Consider the following 18,511-nt stretch of genomic DNA (forward strand, 5'->3'; position numbering starts at 1 on the left):
ACATGCTGACTATAATTAAGGCTGTGAATTTGTCACAGAGGTCATGGAAATCATGGATTCTGTGACTTTCTGGGACCTCCTTCACTTCTGCAGTGGTTGGTGTGGCTGGCCCGGGGGCCACCTGAGCAGCTTAGGCAGTCCCTATGCCAGCCGCACTGGCTGCTGCTGGGGCAGTCTTGGGCCATCACGGCCCCCACAGCAGCAACAGGAATTTGGGTGTGGGAGGGGACCCAGGGTTGGGGGTTGGGTGCAGGAGGAGGTGAGGGCTCCGGGTGGCCGCAGTTCCCGAACAATGGAAGCTGCAGAGCCGGTACTCGGGGTGGAAGCAGTGCGTGGAGCCCCCCTGGCCGCACCTCTGCCTAGGAACAGAGGGAGGGGCATGTTGCTGCTTCCAGGGAGCCATTCAGGGCTAGGTAGGGAGCCTGCGAGCCCCGCCAACCATTCCCCCCTCCCAAAAAAAAAACAGTGGAGGTCCCAGGCTGCTCCCCTCAGAGCACCCATGGCACCCCCCCGAGCATCTGTGGCACCCCCGGCCCCCCTGCTTGAGCATCCAAGATTATGGGGTATATAGTACAAGTCATGGACAGGTCACAGGGGGTGAATTTTTGTTTACTGCCTGTGACCTGTCCATGACTTTTACTAAAAATACCCGAGACTAAAATGTAGCCTTAACTATAATTAATGCCTGAAGCAGATAATAATAAAATAATAATTTCACTTATATAGAGCCTTTCATCAAAGTATTTCCAGATAATAGTAATAATAATAAGCTCCCATGTAGAACTTTTCATCCTTAGATCTCAAAGCACTTTACAAAGGAAGGTATAATTATCCTCATTTTGCAGGTGGGGAAATGAAAGCTCACAGAGGTGCAAGTGACAGAGTCAGGTATACCATTCAGTTTTCTTAACTAATCTCCATGCAAAAAGTCAAACCTGGCACCTCAGTGTAAAGTACTCTTGGTCCTAAACGTTAAGAATATATCTAATTTCTATATTAGTTTAAAATGAAACATTTTTACTAAATTTTACTTTCTTCATAAATTACATCCTAAATCTTTAACTCCAGTCTGAATCCAAATATGTACCAGTAGGAAACCTACAGACTAGATACACGCTACACAGCCTTGGCAAAAGACGCATACCGTTCAACCATTTTCCTTCACAACAGCAAAAAGCTTCTGAAATGAACACTTTGGACAACCCATCCTTCCAAGGAATGAGATGAAAAGTAATACCAGCAGCTCAGAAGCTTTTTGAAGCTCCTACAACTGTGAAATTTAGATGCTTGCTATCACGAATTGATGTAGCTAGAATGTGAAGCTTTGGCACCCACAATTCTATTGAAATTCCATGTGTATGTATGAGATTACCTGGAGGGTGGAGGGAAAATGTGAGGATAAAGTCATAACTAGGCCATAATATTGCCTACTAAAACAATCCTTGTTAAGAATCCAAGGATCCTAATTTTACATTAATGAGAAGGAAAGTTATTCAAACAGAAATAAAATATTTATTAATAAACTGTTAACACATGTTTCACTTTATTTTTAAAGAGCTAAGAAAACTGTGCTCAATCATTCACATACCGTATTGCTGCTAATGTACCTATCAAAAAAGATTTAGAAACTGGTCTTCATTACCTACACCCTTTAAACCTAAAAGGAACAAAGGAAGCAAGAGAGGAATACTCTAAAATTCAATTTTATATACTACTGCAAACGAACCCAATTCTGTCTCACAATATTACTGTCAACAACAGAAGTCTGCTCCATGCAGATCTGTTCTAATACTTATGTAACTCTCTGCCCTTTCTTGTGTCAACCAGAAATTAACTTACCTAATATATCAGTGTAAAGTACTTGTTCTAGGTCACCCAGCATTGTCATTATGACATCCTCATCCAGCTGTGCAGTCCCTTCACGGAGGCAGCCTTCTTCTTCTTCCTCTGCCCAGTTCCTGCTAGTGAAATTTGACTTGCAGGGGACATTTTCATCATCTGATTTGTCCCTTTCCTCATTACCAACCTCAAAACCTGCATCTGTAGACTGGCCTCCAGATCTTCTACTTGACTTATTGCTTCCAGCAGGTGGTAAGACTTCAGTTTCCTGGGGTGTTGCACTGCTGGTATGGTGAAGAGAGTGCACCGACTGCGAGAGCAACTTGGACAATGAGATTCTATCTCCAACTTCTGCCTCTCTCTGATGACAATTCTGGCTAGACTTCGAGGCATTTCCAAACCAGTTCTCCCTGTATGAGTATCGTCTCTTCTCCCCTTCACTTATGAGTGCAAGGTTGGTCAAAGACTTCTGTTTCTGAAGACGAGCATTCCCTCTTCTAACATCCTTGCCTTTAAAGACTGATAATTCAGCAGGTCGTTGCATCCTTTCAGCTAAAGCTTCACCTCAGCTAGATTTCATATTCCTAGATCTACAGTAGCTCAGATCTTTAAGCAGGTCTCAGGTGTGACCCTTTCAGTACTGTACGATGCACACACCATGTAGCACATCTTTGCATTTGTAATGAAAAGCAAATCTCAAGCATCCAGTTTATGTGCTGTAAATGACTAGACAGGCACAGTCATTTTCTCTAAATGTACATTGCTGCCTGGGCTAAGCCACTTCTTTCCAGTCACGTTAATCTGCAATACTTACAGGCATTTTTACTTGAATTTCTCTCAAGCAGAAGAGAGTTGATCAAACACTCTGCTCCCACATAGAAGTAATCCCAAAAGCCAACTGCATTCTCCCCTCTTCATCCAATCACCAGTCTCATCAGAATGATGGGCCTGCATCTCTCTCTACAGCTGCAGTGTTCTGAAATCCAAAGTACAGCGCAAGTACTGTCTTGTGCTTTTTTCCCCTCTCACAAGATCATGCCCGATCCCAACGCACAGCTCTTTACTTTAGATGGGCTGACACAGAGCTGCAAGTACAGCCTACGCGTCAGAGCTCAATAAGAGCCAAAATTAACCACTGAAGCAAAGCTCTGCACGAGCCTCCTCACATTTTAGTATTCATCCTGCATTCCCAGATCTATGACTCTTCCCTGCTACTGCAGTGGATGCTGCTGGCTGCCATGGCAGCAAACATCCTGGTGATTTAAACCGGAGACATAGAAGCCTCTGTCTAGTTTAAAATGCCACAGGTTTCAAGACACCGCTTCACCTGACTGGGCCTCTACAATATTAGCCCTAGCTCGCACTGAAATGCTATTTTTCTCCCTGGAAGGTAAGAATGACAAACTATTTGTTCCTTCTCCCTGCTACTCCCTTTGCGGACAGTTAAAAAGCAGATTTGCGAATGGCTCTTGAATCTTGCAATTTCTGCTGTAAATTAATAAATATAATTTAAGAGGATAAAGAAACTAAAGAATGGAGCCTGATGCTACCCACTCTGTGGCAGTGATTTATAAAGTGAGAGATTTCATTTCCTCCTTCAAAAAAATTCTTGGGATTCAGAAGCTACTATGGAATTATAAAGCTTTGATCAAAATCAAGGCTTCACAACTTCAAAAGGGAACCTATTAAATAAAATACTCTATGGAAAGAATATAATTTTCTTACAAAGCCACCCAATTTCAAGTCTGAAACAAAGTTTACAAGAGCTAAATGTTGCTTTTATACATAGAGACTAACATTTAAAATATATCTTCTCCCAGTGGGAAAAAAATACTTGTATAAATAATTAAGGTGCTTGAACAGAAAATTAGCACTAAAGTAGAATTTTATCCCATCTTTGAAACACAAAGGTCTACCCAGGAGCAATCAATTTGGCCAAATACTGTGCATAAATGTCCAAAATAAATATAGAAATGCTACATAACAATACACTGATTCTGTCAGCATCATAATACACCTGTAACACACTGTATTGTGGGAAACCCCAGGAATTAATGACACACAAGGACAGATTATTTGCAGACTTTCTATATTAGTAATAGATGGGCATTAAGAGTTGCCCCAGTGTCGTATTTGCTTTTCAGCCTCTCATTTTACAGCTGCTACCTAAGGTAGGGCTGGATAAAAATATATCTCCTAGCAACAAAATGGAGGGGTGCATTTTTTCCTGGGGGACTCCAACAAAAGAAATAAAGATCTAATGATGTCAGTGATGATCATTTTGAAAACTAAATCACTGCTGGACCCCTCTATACAAAAAGCGTACAGGAAAGAAAATGAGAGACTCAGATGGGAAGGTTGTTCAAAATGAAATGAACTAAAGGAAATCCAGCCCTACTCCACTTCCCCTGCTCCTCCAAAAAGAAAGAGAGAGAAAGAATGTCAGCAATGAACACTCTTCTGTTTGCACGATGCTAGTGGCCAAAGGACTATTTTCAATTGCTTCATTTTCAAATTAATGCAGCACTGGTGTGCAACGGGGAGAAGGTGGCAGTGTCTTTGTTCCTCAGGGTAAGCAATAGGGCAGGACTCCTCCATGCTACTCAGGATTGTTAATGGGCTTGCCCACACATATCATCCACAAGAGTGTGAAGTCTGAGAAATGCATCTAGTCCTCCAGCCAGCCACTGTGTATGCTGCAATCAGCAACAAGACCTACCTGGCAGCAGAAAAGTGTGTACTTTATCTATCTATCGATTGATCTAAAATAGGTGCAAATAGATAGATAGATACACAACAAATAAATTACATTTAAAATTACAGAAATTACATTTAAAATGTTACAGGAAAAGCAGTTTTATACAGCATGTTGGGGGAATGGAGGGTGCTGGTAAGTGAAAAATGGGGGTTAACTAAGAGGGAGGGACTTTGGGTTTGGGAGGGGGTGCGTGGCTGGAGGTTGGGGTGCGGGAGGGGGATCCAGGGGGCGCTCACCTCAGGCAGCTCCCCGCAAACGGCGACCTGACCCAGCTACTCCTAGGCGGAAGCACGACAGGTAGCTCTGTGTGCTGCCCCCACAGCTCCCATTAGCTGGGAACCGCAGCCAATGGAGGTTGCGGGGGCAGGGCCTGTGGGTGGAGGCACCGCCTCTGCCTAGGAGCAGCTGGGACGGGTCACTACTTGCAGGGAGCCGCCCTAGATGAGTGCCCCCTGGATCCGGCACCCTGAGCCCCCTCCCACACCCCAACCCCTGCCCGCCTGCACCAACCAGACTATAAACAGGACTTTCAATGAAGATCAGAAATTCCAGTTTATAGAGCTTTCCGGTTGGTGAAGTGCCAGATAAAACAGCTTATTTAGTGTATTAAGGTAGCAAAGTCAAGCACTTAAATGTTATAAATGTTACAATTAAGGTTTCCTGTGCATTCTTAATTCGCCCCTTTTTGTGCATATGTAATGTACTACAGATTTTTATTGCATGATCACATGCTATTTTTCCATGGGACCCCTGTCTTAGCTGCCCAGGTTATTACTATCTTCATCATCCCCTAAAATACATTAGATGCACACAATGTACCTGGGATGAATGCACAGCACAAAGAACTCTGAATTATGATAACTGTCCCTTTGTAATGATGATTTTAACCTACCCTCTGATCTACTATGTACCCCCGCAATGTGACAATACCTGAGACTCCAATATGGAAGAGTCCCAGGTTTATTTACTGAAATATAGTCTTCTAAAGCTCATTCTCCCATTTTAAATTTTTAAAAAATATAAATGGAAACAAAGAAACATAACTAAAACCATGAACAGGAACAGGCTATAGAACAGAAATCACATTAGGAAGTTTTGAGGTAGCAAACATTACATTATATTCCTCAATTACATGACAATCTAATGTACTGGACCCTAAAGATGGAAGTGTCATTTTTAGAGAGGACAATAGGGAATTTTCCCAACCCCATGCTTATAGAAATAATAAACCTTATTTTGTATAATGCATTACATACAAAGGAATCTTAAAAATGATTTACAAATTTAATAATCTATGGACAAATTCTGTTCTCAGATAAGCACACACAACTTTCCTTGATGTTTGAATGCACAGTTTGGCCCTTTGTTAATGAATTATATAATAGAACCTCAAAATCCACAGAATTAGAACAACATGCTAAATGTAGTTAATTCTAAGTACATGTGTACATGGTTTACAAAATCCTTTTCAAGTGTTTCTTTTAGAAAGGGGAAAAAAGTGCACATCTGAAAATACAAAGTTGATATGCTAATCCCACTGCTAATATTGGGATATAATTCTAATTCTTAAAATGATTCCTTGCCTCCTTCCTAACTTTTGTATAGTGCTTCCACATGAAACATCAGGAATGGTGTATTTATAATTAGCTAATATTTGCAACTTCATGTATAATTATTTATGGTATTGTGATAAATGAAGGGGTTTCCAACCAGCTAGTAGCTATAAAATCCCTCTTAGTAGCTGTTCTCTATTTGCTTTACCTGTAAAGGGTTAAAAGTCTTACTGCTATGCATAGGTAAAAGGAAGTGAGTGGGCACCTGGCCAAAAGAGCCAATGGGAAGGCTAGAACTTTTTAAAATTGAAACAAGACTCCCCTTTTGTCTGTCTGTGGTTGTTCTCGGGGAGAGGCAGACAAGGAACAGTTATGCTGTGAGAAGCTTGGGCCAGGTATGAAAAAATATTAGTATTATGCCTAGAAACTACTCATCTAAAACTCCAGATATGTTAGTAGATTAGGAAATGTCGAGGAAGACGCGTTTAGGTTTATCTCTTTTATTTCTTTATGGCTTGTGGATTCCTCTGTGCTAACCCCAGGTGCTTTTGTTTTGCTTGTAACCTTTTAGCTGGACCTCAAGAAAGCTATTCTCAATGCTTAATCCTTGTAATTGTTTTTTTTTAAATCTAGCAAAAGCGTAAATCCCAGATGTATTTTCTTCTTTTTTTATTTATATAATTTACCTTTTTTAAGAACAGAATTTCATTTTTGTGTCCTAAGAGGTTTGTGCACGTCGTTTAATTAGCAAGTGACAACATCTGATTTCCTTTGTTTTTCTTCTCAGCTCTTCCCTGAAGGGGGAGGTGAAAGGGCTTGAGGGTACCCCACAGGAAGGAAGTCCCAAGTGCGCCTTCCTGGGTTCTCAAGAGGGTTTTGCACTTGGGTGGTGGCAACATCTACCAATCCAAGGTCAGAGAGAAGCTGTAACCTTGGGAATTTAATACAGCCTAGAGTGGTAAGTATTATTTTTTAGAGTCCTTGCAGGCCCCCACCTTCTGCACGGGAAGTTCCAGAGTGGGGAATCAGCCTTAACAGGCATGCTAAACTCTTTAAACATGTAAACACTGTGCAAAAGCTTAGTAACATAATTGGATTATTAAAATAATATTTTGCAATTCTAGAGATGTACATTTTTTTCAGAGTGCTATTGTATAATTAGCTTATTAATGCCCACACCACCTCTGCAACGTAGGGTGGCAAATATCCCTGTTTTACAGATGGTGAAAATGGTGAAGAAAGTTTAACCAACTTGCTCTTGGTCATACAGTGAGTGAATAACAAAACTAGGATTAGAATTTATTTTATTACTCTAGTAACCCTATTCCTTGCTCTCTTTCCCTTCCTCATTTTTTGTTACCCCATACCTAAAATTAGGCCCTGATCTTGCAGAGATCTATGCATGTACTTCACTTTATACAGTGCAAGCAGGCTCAGGCCCTTAGACTTGCCAGAACTTTGACTGGGAAATCTTGTCTTTCTATTTGCCTAGCAGAACACCCAGTAAACATTTGGCACTTTAAAAACAATAACAAAGACCAAAAAGACAAATGAAACAAATATGCAAATGGAACAGAACTTTCTGAGCCCAGTCCTGTGAATGGCTGAGTGACCTCAATTCCCTTTGTACAAATGATTTTGCAGGGGACGCTCAGCACCTTGCAGAATTAGACCCTTTTTGACTAACTGTACTTCTGGCTAGTGGGTTTGCGTATCAAGTCATTCAAAAACCAAAACAAGCCTGGGGCTTAGGTAACATGATAATGGGCACAGTATAAGAACCTAAATAGAATGTAATAGAGAAAGGTTACAGAAAGACAAAACAACTCATAATTCTCTCCCATCCTATCTACTTAAGAGTCCATATCACAAAAAATCACCCTTGCATGTGTCCTTGGTACAGATGACATCCCTTGCTGGATGATTATCCCACTGAGTGGCTGGAATATACTTGGGAGCTTGGAAATCTCTGTCTTACCCCTGCTTAGCTCATCCTAGAGCAGTCTCCTGAATAGCCAGCACATGGATAGAGTCCAAATGATATTCTTCAGCACATATATAGCTAATAATACATTTGCTGCACAGGGTGATTGTTTGATCCAGCCATTCCTCATATTTCTAACTGCCAATTATGAGTGACACACATTTGGTTTCCTCCGTGTGCCAAATTTACAGTGAAACAATGGCTGAACTCTCACAGTGGTGCCGCCATGCTGCCCATTATGGCAGTCTGCAGCTAATGACAGAGTCTGAATAATGAGATCAGAAACATCTCTGATGTCTCTTTAGTGCCCCATATGCCACTCTCTCTTTTTTGCTGCATTTGCCACTTTGACACAGAACAGTAAAAGGACTGGATACCTGCTATCTTAGAGGATCATTACAGCAGGCACAAAAGTGATTTTTTACCATCCCTTCGGATAATTTCTTGAAACATCTTTTGTAATATTTACACCTATTTAGATGTGCATGTTTTTAATTGTTATGCCTACAATAAGACCAATGAGCCATGTATCTGCCTTTAGGAAGATTAAGTTTAACTAATTTAGAATGCAAGAAGTTTCCATGATAATATATATCTAACTGGAACCTAAAGGGAACACTTAATTAGGTTTCAGACTGGGCTACTTGTCAAAAAGTTGATCAAGAATTTGGCAGGTGCGGGATGTCAGTTTGGAGACACTTGAGGAAAAACTGAGACAGAGCCAGTTACCTATCCTGAAACAAGATAAAACCTCCACTTTAATATGAATCAGGCCAGATGCCAAAGCAGTCTGACAAAACTGGGGCAAATTTGATGATCCTTTCTAAGCGTGATAGCATTTCAGAGTTGTGTGTGTCAAATGAGTTCCTTTAAACAAATTACATCTTGAGTGAGAAAAACCAGATGTGTTTTTTAACATTTGTTTGAATTTTGAAAATTTGGGGCAAAATGGCAAAACTCCAGTAGATTTCAATGGGCCATAATTTCATAGAATCAAAGAATATCAGGGTTGGAAGGGACCTCAGGAAGCCATCAAAGCAGGACCAATCTCCAACTAAATCATCCCAGCCAGGGCTTTGTCAAGCCTGACCTTAAAAACCTCTAAGGAAGGAGATTCCACCACCTCCGTGCTTCACCACCCTCCTAGTGAAAAAGTTTTTCCTAATATCCAACCTAAACCTCCCCCACTGCAACTTGAGACCATTACTCCTTGTTCTGTCATCTGCTACCACTGAGAACAGTCTAGATCCATCCTCTTTGGAACCCCCTTTCAGGTAGTTGAAAGCAGCTATCAAATCCCCCCTCATTCTTCTCTTCCGCAGACTAAACAATCCCAGTTCCCTCAGCCTCTCCTCATAAGTCATGTGTTCCAGTCCCCTAATCATTTTTGTTGCCCTCTGCTGGAAGCTTTTCCAATTTTTGTAGTGTGGGGCCTAAAACTGGACACAGCACTCCAGATGAGGCCTCACCAATGCTGAATAGAGGGGAATGATCATGTCCCTCGATCTGCTGGCAATGCTCCTACTTATACAGCCCAAAATGCTGTAAGCCTTCTTGGCAACAAGGGCACACTGTTGACTCATATTTGGCTTCTCGTCCACTGTAACCCCTAGGTCCTTTTCTGCAGAACTGCTGCCTAGCCTCTCAGTCCCTAGTCTGTAGCAGTGCATGGGATTCTTCCATCCTAAGTGCAGGACTCCACACTTGTCCTTGTTGAACCTCATCAGATTACTTTTGGCTCAGTCCTCTAATTCAGTGTTTCCCAAACTTGGGACGCTGCTTGTGCAAGGAAAGCCCCTGGCGGGCCCGGCCGGTTTCTTTACCTGCTGCATCTGCAGGTTCGGCCGATCGCGGCTCCTACTGGCCGTGGTTCACAGTGCCCGGACAGTGGGGGCTGCGGGAAGTGGCATGGGCCGAGGGACCTACTGGCCACTGCTTCCCGCAGGCCCCATTGGCCGGGCACAGTGAACCACGGCCAGTGGGAGCCGCGATCAGCCAAACCTGCGGACGCGGCAGGTAAACAAACCAGCCGGGCCCGCCAGGGGCTTTCCCTGAACAATTCGCCTCCCAAGTTTGGGAAACACTGCTCTAATTTATTTAGGTCCCTCTGTATCCTATTCCTACCCTCCAGCGTATCTACCACTCCTCCCAGTTAAGTGTCATCTGCAAAGTTGCTGAGGGTACAATCCACGCCATCCTCCAGAACATTTCACCCTTTATGCTCATAAAAGTGAGCTTGAAAGTCATGGTACAGAGTAAAAAAAGGAAACCACAGTTCAGACAAACAAGCCCTTTAAAAGTACACAGCTCTTCTATGCAATTCAATCCTAATGAGAAACTCAGCTGTGGCGCACTTTGTTTGGTGCCCATTGACAGCTAGATTTATGACCGGAAATGGCCGTAGCTGATGTAAATTGTCATGTTTCCATTGACATCTAAGGACTATGCCAATGTACAACAGCTGATGATCTGACCCGTAGTCACAAAAAAAATACAATTGAATTTAGTAAGGATTTCAACCCATATCTAGAGGGAACCCCAAGACAGAACCTTGCTGAGTGGGCCACAGGCTAGCACAGCTGTAAGGATTTGTTCAGTTACTCCCTTTTTTGAATCTAGATTGACTTACAGAAATAAAAATGTTCTGTTATTAACACTTCAGCTTCTGACATTTTGATTTGATCTTATTCTCCCAGTGTCACACATTACGAGATAGGCTTCTCAAGTTTCCTCACAGAGCATTCAGTAATAATAATGTCTTGAAATCCTAATTTATGAACACTCCAGTTTCTGCAAAATGATGAAGAGGATATTCTAAGTGAGACATCTTAGATAAAAGAATTTGCAGTTGAAGTGCTAACAGCGTGTGATCCACTTTCTCTGCATATTTAATATAATGAGTAGAGGTCAAAGGCATTATTTTAAACCATTGCTAAGCTATTAGTAGGAGAGCTATGTAAACAAAGAAATATACATTCCTATACTGAGGTTTTTCCCACATGCTACTCACCAGATATCTCCTCTAGGCACTGTTTGGCAGTCTTACTGTATGATAAATCCATTTTAGTAGGACTGGTGCAGGAGTCAGCAGGTGGTAAAGAGGTACTGTCATTTTCTGAGTGTGTTCTGAAATCAACCAAGAAGACTCATTATAACAGATGTCTGTTATACACACAGCAATGGTAAATGTTAATTCAGGGCATAACTGACATCTTTTTGCACTGTATTCATCTCAACAAAAGGCATACGGTGAAAATATCATGAATGCCACATTCTACCCTCATTGCATGGTGCTACATTCTGTCTTAAACGACACATTTCACCAAGGGAGTAAGGACTTTACATCCCTACATAAACAACCCAGACTTGAGTCAGGGAATAAGCAGGGGCCCTTGTTTGCTTAATCTTTCCCTGACACAGGTAGGCAATATTCAGGCAGGTAACAGTCTAACCCCCAACTCAATGGCCAGAATGGCTAAGCCAGCATCTATGTATATGTGAGGGGTATGAAGCATAATGACAGGTTTCAGAGTAACAGCCATGTTAGTCTGTTTTTTCTCAAAAAGAAAAGGAGTACTTGTGGCACCTTAGAGACTAACCAATTTATTTGAGCATAAGCTTTCGTGAGCTACAGCTCACTTCCTCGGATGCATATCGTGGAAAGTGTAGAAGATCTTTTATACACAAAAAGCATGAAAAAATCCCCCCCCACCCCACTCTCCTGCTGGCAATAGCTTACCTAAAGTGACCACTCTCCTTACAATGTGTATGATAATCAAGGTGGGCCATTTCCAGCACAAATCCAGGTTTTCTCACCCCACCCCACCCCCCACACAAACTCACTCTCCTGCTGGTAATAGCTTATCTAAAGTGACCACTCTCCTTACAATGTGTATGATAATCAAGGTGGGCCATTTCCAGCACAAATCCAGGGTTTAATAAGAATGTCTGGGGGAGGGGCGGGGGAGTTAGGAAAAAACAAGGGGAAATAGGTTACCTTGCATAATGACTTAGCCACTCCCAGTCTCTAGTCAAGCCTAAGTTAATTGTATCCAATTTGCAAATGAATTCCAATTCAACAGTCTCTCGCTGGAGTCTGGTTTTGAAGTTTTTTTGTTATAATATCGCAACTTTCATGTTTGTAATCGCGTGACCAGAGAGACTGAAGTGTTCTCCGACTGGTTTATGAATGTTATAATTCTTGACATCTCATTTGTGTCCATTTATTCTTTTACGTAGAGACTGTCCAGTTTGACCAATGTAAATGGCAGAGGGGCATTGCTGGCACATGATGGCATATATCACATTGGTGGATGTGCAGGTGAACGAGCCTCTGATATTGTGGCTGATGTTATTAGGCCCTGTGACGGTGTCCCCTGAATAGATATGTGGGCACAGTTGGCAACGGGCTTTGTTGCAAGGGTAGGTTCCTGGGTTAGTGGTTCTGTTGTGTGGTATGTGGTTGCTGGTGAGTATTTGCTTCAGGTTGGGGGGGCTGTCTGTAGGCAAGGGCTGGCCTGTCTCCCAGGATTTGAGAGAGTGTTGGGTCATCCTTCAGGATAGGTTGTAGATCCTTAATAATGCATTGGAGGGGTTTTAGTTGGGGGCTGAAGGTGACGGCTAGTGGCGTTCTGTTATTGAAAATTGAAAATTTCCATTCCACCATCAACCTCAGCCTGGTCCAGTCCACACAAGAGATCCACTTCCTGGACACTACAGTGCTAATAAACAATGGTCACATAAACACCACCCTATACCGGAAACCTACTGACCGCTATTCCTACCTACATGCCTCCAGCTTTCACCCTGACCACACCACACGATCCATCGTCTACAGCCAAGCTCTGCGATACAACCGCATTTGCTCCAACCCCTCAGACAGAGACAAACACCTACAAGATCTCTATCAAGCATTCTTACAACTACAATACCCACCTGCGGAAGTGAAGAAACAGATTGATAGAGCCAGAAGAGTTCCCAGAAGTCACCTACTACAGGCCTAACAAAGAAAATAACAGAACACCACTAGCCATCACCTTCAGCCCCCAACTAAAACCCCTCCAACGCATTATTAAGGATCTACAACCTATCCTGAAGGATGACCCAACACTCTCTCAAATCCTGGGAGACAGGCCAGTCCTTGCCTACAGACAGCCCCCCAGCCTGAAGCAAATACTCACCAGCAACCACATACCACACAACAGAACCACTAACCCAGAACCTATCCTTGCAACAAAGCCCGTTGCCAACTGTGCCCACATATCTATTCAGGGGACACCATCACAGGGCCTAATAACATCAGCCACATTATCAGAGGCTCGTTCACCTGCACATCCACCAATGTGATATATGCCATCATGTGCCAGCAATGCCCCTCTGCCATATACATTGATCAAACTGGACAGTCTCTACGTAAAAGAATAAATGGACACAAATCAGATGTCAAGAATTATAACATTCATAAACCAGTTAGAGAACACTTCAGTCTCTCTGGTCACGCGATTACAAACATGAAAGTTGCGATATTACAACAAAAAAACTTCAAAACCAGACTCCAGTGAGAGACTGTTGAATTGGAATTCATTTGCTAATTGGATACAATTAACTTAGGCTTGACTAGAGACTGGGAGTGGCTAAGTCATTATGCAAGGTAACCTATTTCCCCTTGTTTTTTCCTAACCACTCCCCCCCACCCCGAAGTTCTTGTTAAACCCTGGATTTGTGCTGGAAATGGCCCACCTTGATTATCATACACATTGTAAGGAGAGTGGTCACTTTAGGTAAGCTATTACCAGCAGGAGAGTGGCGTGGGGGGAGGTATTTTTTCATGCTTTGTGTGTATAAAAGATCTTCTACACTTTCCACAGTATGCATCCGATGAAGTGAGCTGTAGCTCACGAAAGCTTATGCTCAAATAAATTGGTTAGTCTCTAAGGTGCCACAAGTACTCCTTTTCTTTTTGTATGAAGCATAGTAAATTACTGCTGGTAAAGGCCAGCAGTAAATTATCCCTGGGAGCAAAGGGGGAAAAAATGGATGAATTGTAGGCATGTGTCTATCCCCTGGGGCATCCCTGGAGCAGTACAGTTTACACATAATCCCTTGCTTAGGGCTATCCAAAATCAAAATCTATCCCCAAATGTTCAAAGTTATGTGCAGTTTGGCTCCTCTTCATGATGTTACTTCATGATGTTAGTCATGTGACCACCCAACTCTTGGGAAATTCTGAGATACAGGTAAAAATTATACATTTCTATTAGATTGCTAACAAATGACCAGTATTCTTGAGAACATATGTGAACTAAATATATGTAACTATTAAAATGTAATAAAATACATTGTTACACTATGCAGTACAGTACTGGATACCTTTATTTGTCATTAAACAGGGGTAAACTATTACGCAGTCGACATTTCCCAAGGGTTCGTACAATAGTTATCTCTTCTTAGGAAAAATCTGCAATGTCTCAGAAAGCAGGATGGGGAAACTGTTGGTAAATGATGATTTTTAATGGTCATCACTGTGTTTGTACATGAGTGGAAAAAGAACACAAAAACGGAATGGTGTGAACAGGGTGCAACAAGACACACAACTCCCTCTAAAAATCTTAATTTAGAGTTCAGTTTTGCCATCCTTACATCCTGTGCTGATAATCATAAATTACATGCCAAAACACTAATTGCCTCTGGTTTCTGATAAGGGCCTGCTAAATCCTTTTTTATATATATTTTCCAATTTTGAAAGCTTAAAATTACATCTAGACTCCTAAAATTCCCATTTCCATAACATATTGTGGGAAGCACAAGATGCCCTTTGGGGTGTCCCCAGCACAGATGCCGTTCATAGGAGTAACTGATAAAAATACTGGATGAATTTGAGGATTAATTTTAAAAGAAATTTCTTTTATGAAATAGCAACCTGTTAATTATTTTCCTACATTTACTTCAAAGTTGTGTATTTAATGGATTTATTCAGCAACTCATTTAAGTGAATGAGGGAGCAGATCTCAATATACAAAGAACCAAACACATCTGTTTCAGTAGAATTCTTACCTCTTTATGGTACTCAAAACTGTATTAAACAGAAATATAAACACAAATGATAGCTTGCAACATGCATAGTTTTTATAGCCAGTTTTTGTATTTTTGGGGAATGGTGAAGAAGCAAATGTCTAACTGCCATCATATGAACTGGTTTTGATTCTTGGGTGTTATTTCCTGTGACACACTAATTATTTAATTAATTAATACTACAAGGAATCCATGGGCTGCAAGCACGGCATTCCCACTTGTTGGATCATATTAAAGAAGTTCTGAATTAAAATCACAAATGAGTTTGATTCCCCAGAGTTTAAATTCCAGGGTATTACTAATTAAGAGGTCTCTTGGTTTTTGGTGCTGTTTCTCTCCCTCTATGTGTGAAACTTGCAAGCTGCTAATTGTCTTAGTACATTCTAAGACAGAGTCTGTTCTCAAAGCAGTTCACAGAGAGAGAGACTCAAAACAATACTCTAACAACAGAAACAACACCCAGAGACTCCCCGCCCTTTTGTTGTATTAACAATTGTGATTAAAATAGAGATAGAGGATGTATGTGGATGGATGCTTGGTGTGGATAATAACTGAATGATCAGGGAGGTGCCAGCCTAAGAATCCAGTGTCCATCGGCTGAAGAAGGCGTCAAGTGGAAATAACCAGAGGACCCCCCGGAGGGCAGACTGGAATCCACCCAACAGCCTCAAGAATGGGAGAACCAAAGAACAAGATAACATCTTGGAGCCGTCAGGAATGTGCTATCTGCTGATTGATTCAGCAACAGCATGATGAAGCAATTCCCATAGACTGGCATAGGAAGAAATTCCTATAAAAATAGACTCTAAAAAGTGAGAACTTTGGGGTCTGATTCTGCAAACCAACTTCCAGGAGCATCAGATGAGCATCTGACAAGGCCCTGCTCCCTCCTCATGTCCAGGCCACCTGGCCAGTGGCTTGGCATGAGCAACTCTAAGGCTGGTAACTATGATAACAACCTTGCAGAACCTGTGTGTGTGGGTGTGTATGTGTGTGTGTGTGTGTTTGTATGAATGAATGTGTGAATAAATATGAGATTGAATGGAATGTTATAGCTATAACTAACTGCTTACTATGATTCTTTCTGTATTCACAATAAATGTGGTATTTTGCCTTTTTCCCTTTAATAAGATCCTGCTGGTTTTTATTTTATTGGTACAACACACTCACATCCCTGGTAGTTTTACGCTCAAGGTCTTTCAGAATTGCGTCCTAAGTAGCAGAGTGACAATGAGGAATCTCACTCAGCAGTAAAGACTGTATGGTCATAACTGGGGTAGGAAGAGGTAAAAAGGCTCCTACCCTGATGGGCAATTTTGTGTCAATAAAATGAGAACCATCCTAAGCATTCTCTTGCCCAAGCTCAACCCAAACGTTTTTAGCAATATGACACATTTCATTTATAGAACCTTGTCCCCCTCTATTTTCTTTGCTCTTCAAAAACTTGATTCCAGCTGGGACCAGGAGTGGAAGTAGTGAAATACTGTGAGAAAAAACACTTGCAAGATTTCTACACCGAATTTGCAGACCTCACAGGCAAGGTTGATTGAAAACTAGGCACATGCCAAGGACTTACCTCTTGGAGCCACATGATGACATCATAATCCAAGCTATAATTTAAAAATGTAATTATATTTCTAGTCTTCATTGTTGCAAAGAATAACTTCAAAATATGAACCAAATGTAAATGATTCAGTGGTGTCTTCCTGTGTTTGCAGACAGCCAGAAACAATAGCTCGGGAGGCATGAAATATCTGCCCCATTTATCTGACTCAAAACTGGAAGTGTGAGGGCAATGTAAAACAATTTGGGTTTGCTACCAAAATAAACAACACAGAAATCACTGTACTGGCTGTATTTGGCATTTTCATATTGAAATACATAAAACCTCAGTTGTTTTGACTATCGAAAGCTTCTGCAGAATTTCCATGGAAGAACTCAAGAATCTTACAGCAGAATTTAAATTCAGCTTGCAGTGGAGTACATGAAACCTTCTATTTATTCTGGAAGTGGGAGGCCAAGAAGGTATCTGCTCCAGAAGAGAGAGGAACAGCAGCCACTGGAGCCGGGGGTGGGCATAGGGGTGTGGGTGTGGGGGGAGATGCTTGGGTCCCACCACCACTAGAGCACACCAAGCCTCTGGAACTCTGGGGGCCGTTGCTGACACAACCTCAGTAGAAACTCAGTGATTGGGCCCTCCTTCTGATGCCCCATCAGGGCTCTGCTAGGGTGACGGCAGTGGGCACACCCACATATACAGAATCCTCTGCCTCGGTGGATGAGGCTGAATCCTTCTTTGGGATGTACCCCTGCTTGCCCAGGCACAGGGGAAGAGGGAGGCCCCTGCCTGTCCAAACAGGAGTGGTATTGGGCTCCTCAGCTATTGTAGTGGTGGACCCTGATACTATGGTTCAAATTAAGGGAGGATCAAGGTATGGCTGTGGGGGCCACATATGTGGGTGTGTCTAGAGTTTGGGACTGCTTTAATCTGGCCATGCCTACAGGGTGTGGTAGTTTGAATAAGGATCTGATCAAACATCCAGATGTTCCTATGCTTAATTGGACCATTTTAGTTTCACTTGTTGCTAATAAATATCTTCAGCAGTGAAGACTGGTGCAATCTGCATTGCGAATGATAAGTCTTTTCCAGTGCACTGAGGGGAGCAAAATCAATGGAATCATACTAATACCTGGTGTAACTCCAGTGACTTCTCTAGAATTACATCAGGGATTAATTTGACCCAATGTCTGCAGGCTAGCACACAGAAAATTAAATAACTTGCTCATTAACCTTAAATATTACTCCTCCATCCCTCTTTGTTTTTTTAATTCTTGCACATCTGTGTTGAGATCAAGGAAAGCAAATAGAATTGCAGGTGAGGCAAAGCTCCACCACTGACTTATCTTCTAGCGCTGAACATTTGCAATGAAGGTTAATTAGTTCTAATTAAACAACTGTCATGAAAATCTCCTTTCTGTTTTAATCATGACAATAGGAAATGATTTTTACCTCCAATTGGTCTTCAATAAAACGTGTGTCAACTTGTGCCCTCAACTACATCTGTGAAACCCCACTAAATTTAGTTTAAATTAAACTGTACAAGAATAACTAAGAGCAGAATTTGGACCTCTGCACACAGTAATTAATATCTTTAATACATTCAATAACTTCCTGTTTTTAATGGAATATCCACCTTTTGATAATCACAGATGACATCTAACATTTTATTACTTGACATTCCGAAAGATTCCATATGATGTTTTTTTTAATTTTTCTGACAACTCCCAGAGGTGCAGCTGTCTTGG

At 41.7% G+C, this 18,511-nt stretch overlaps 1 protein-coding gene across 3 annotated transcripts in view; it reads right to left on the minus strand.

Annotated features, from left to right (window-relative positions):
* NAV3 (neuron navigator 3) overlaps window positions 1–18,511 on the minus strand; it is a 366,054-nt gene that overhangs the window by 156,690 nt on the left and 190,853 nt on the right. For all 3 annotated transcript variants that reach the window (XM_084632115.1, XM_084632114.1, XM_084632113.1), the window contains exon 9: window positions 11,145–11,260. In XM_084632115.1, the coding sequence (XP_084488241.1) occupies window positions 11,145–11,260 (116 nt within the window). The remainder of the gene's footprint in view (window positions 1–11,144; window positions 11,261–18,511) is intronic.

The sequence above is a fragment of the Lepidochelys olivacea genome, assembly GCF_965140295.1.
Source record: "Lepidochelys olivacea isolate rLepOli2 genome assembly, chromosome: 1".
Lineage (NCBI taxonomy): Eukaryota > Metazoa > Chordata > Testudines > Cheloniidae > Lepidochelys > Lepidochelys olivacea.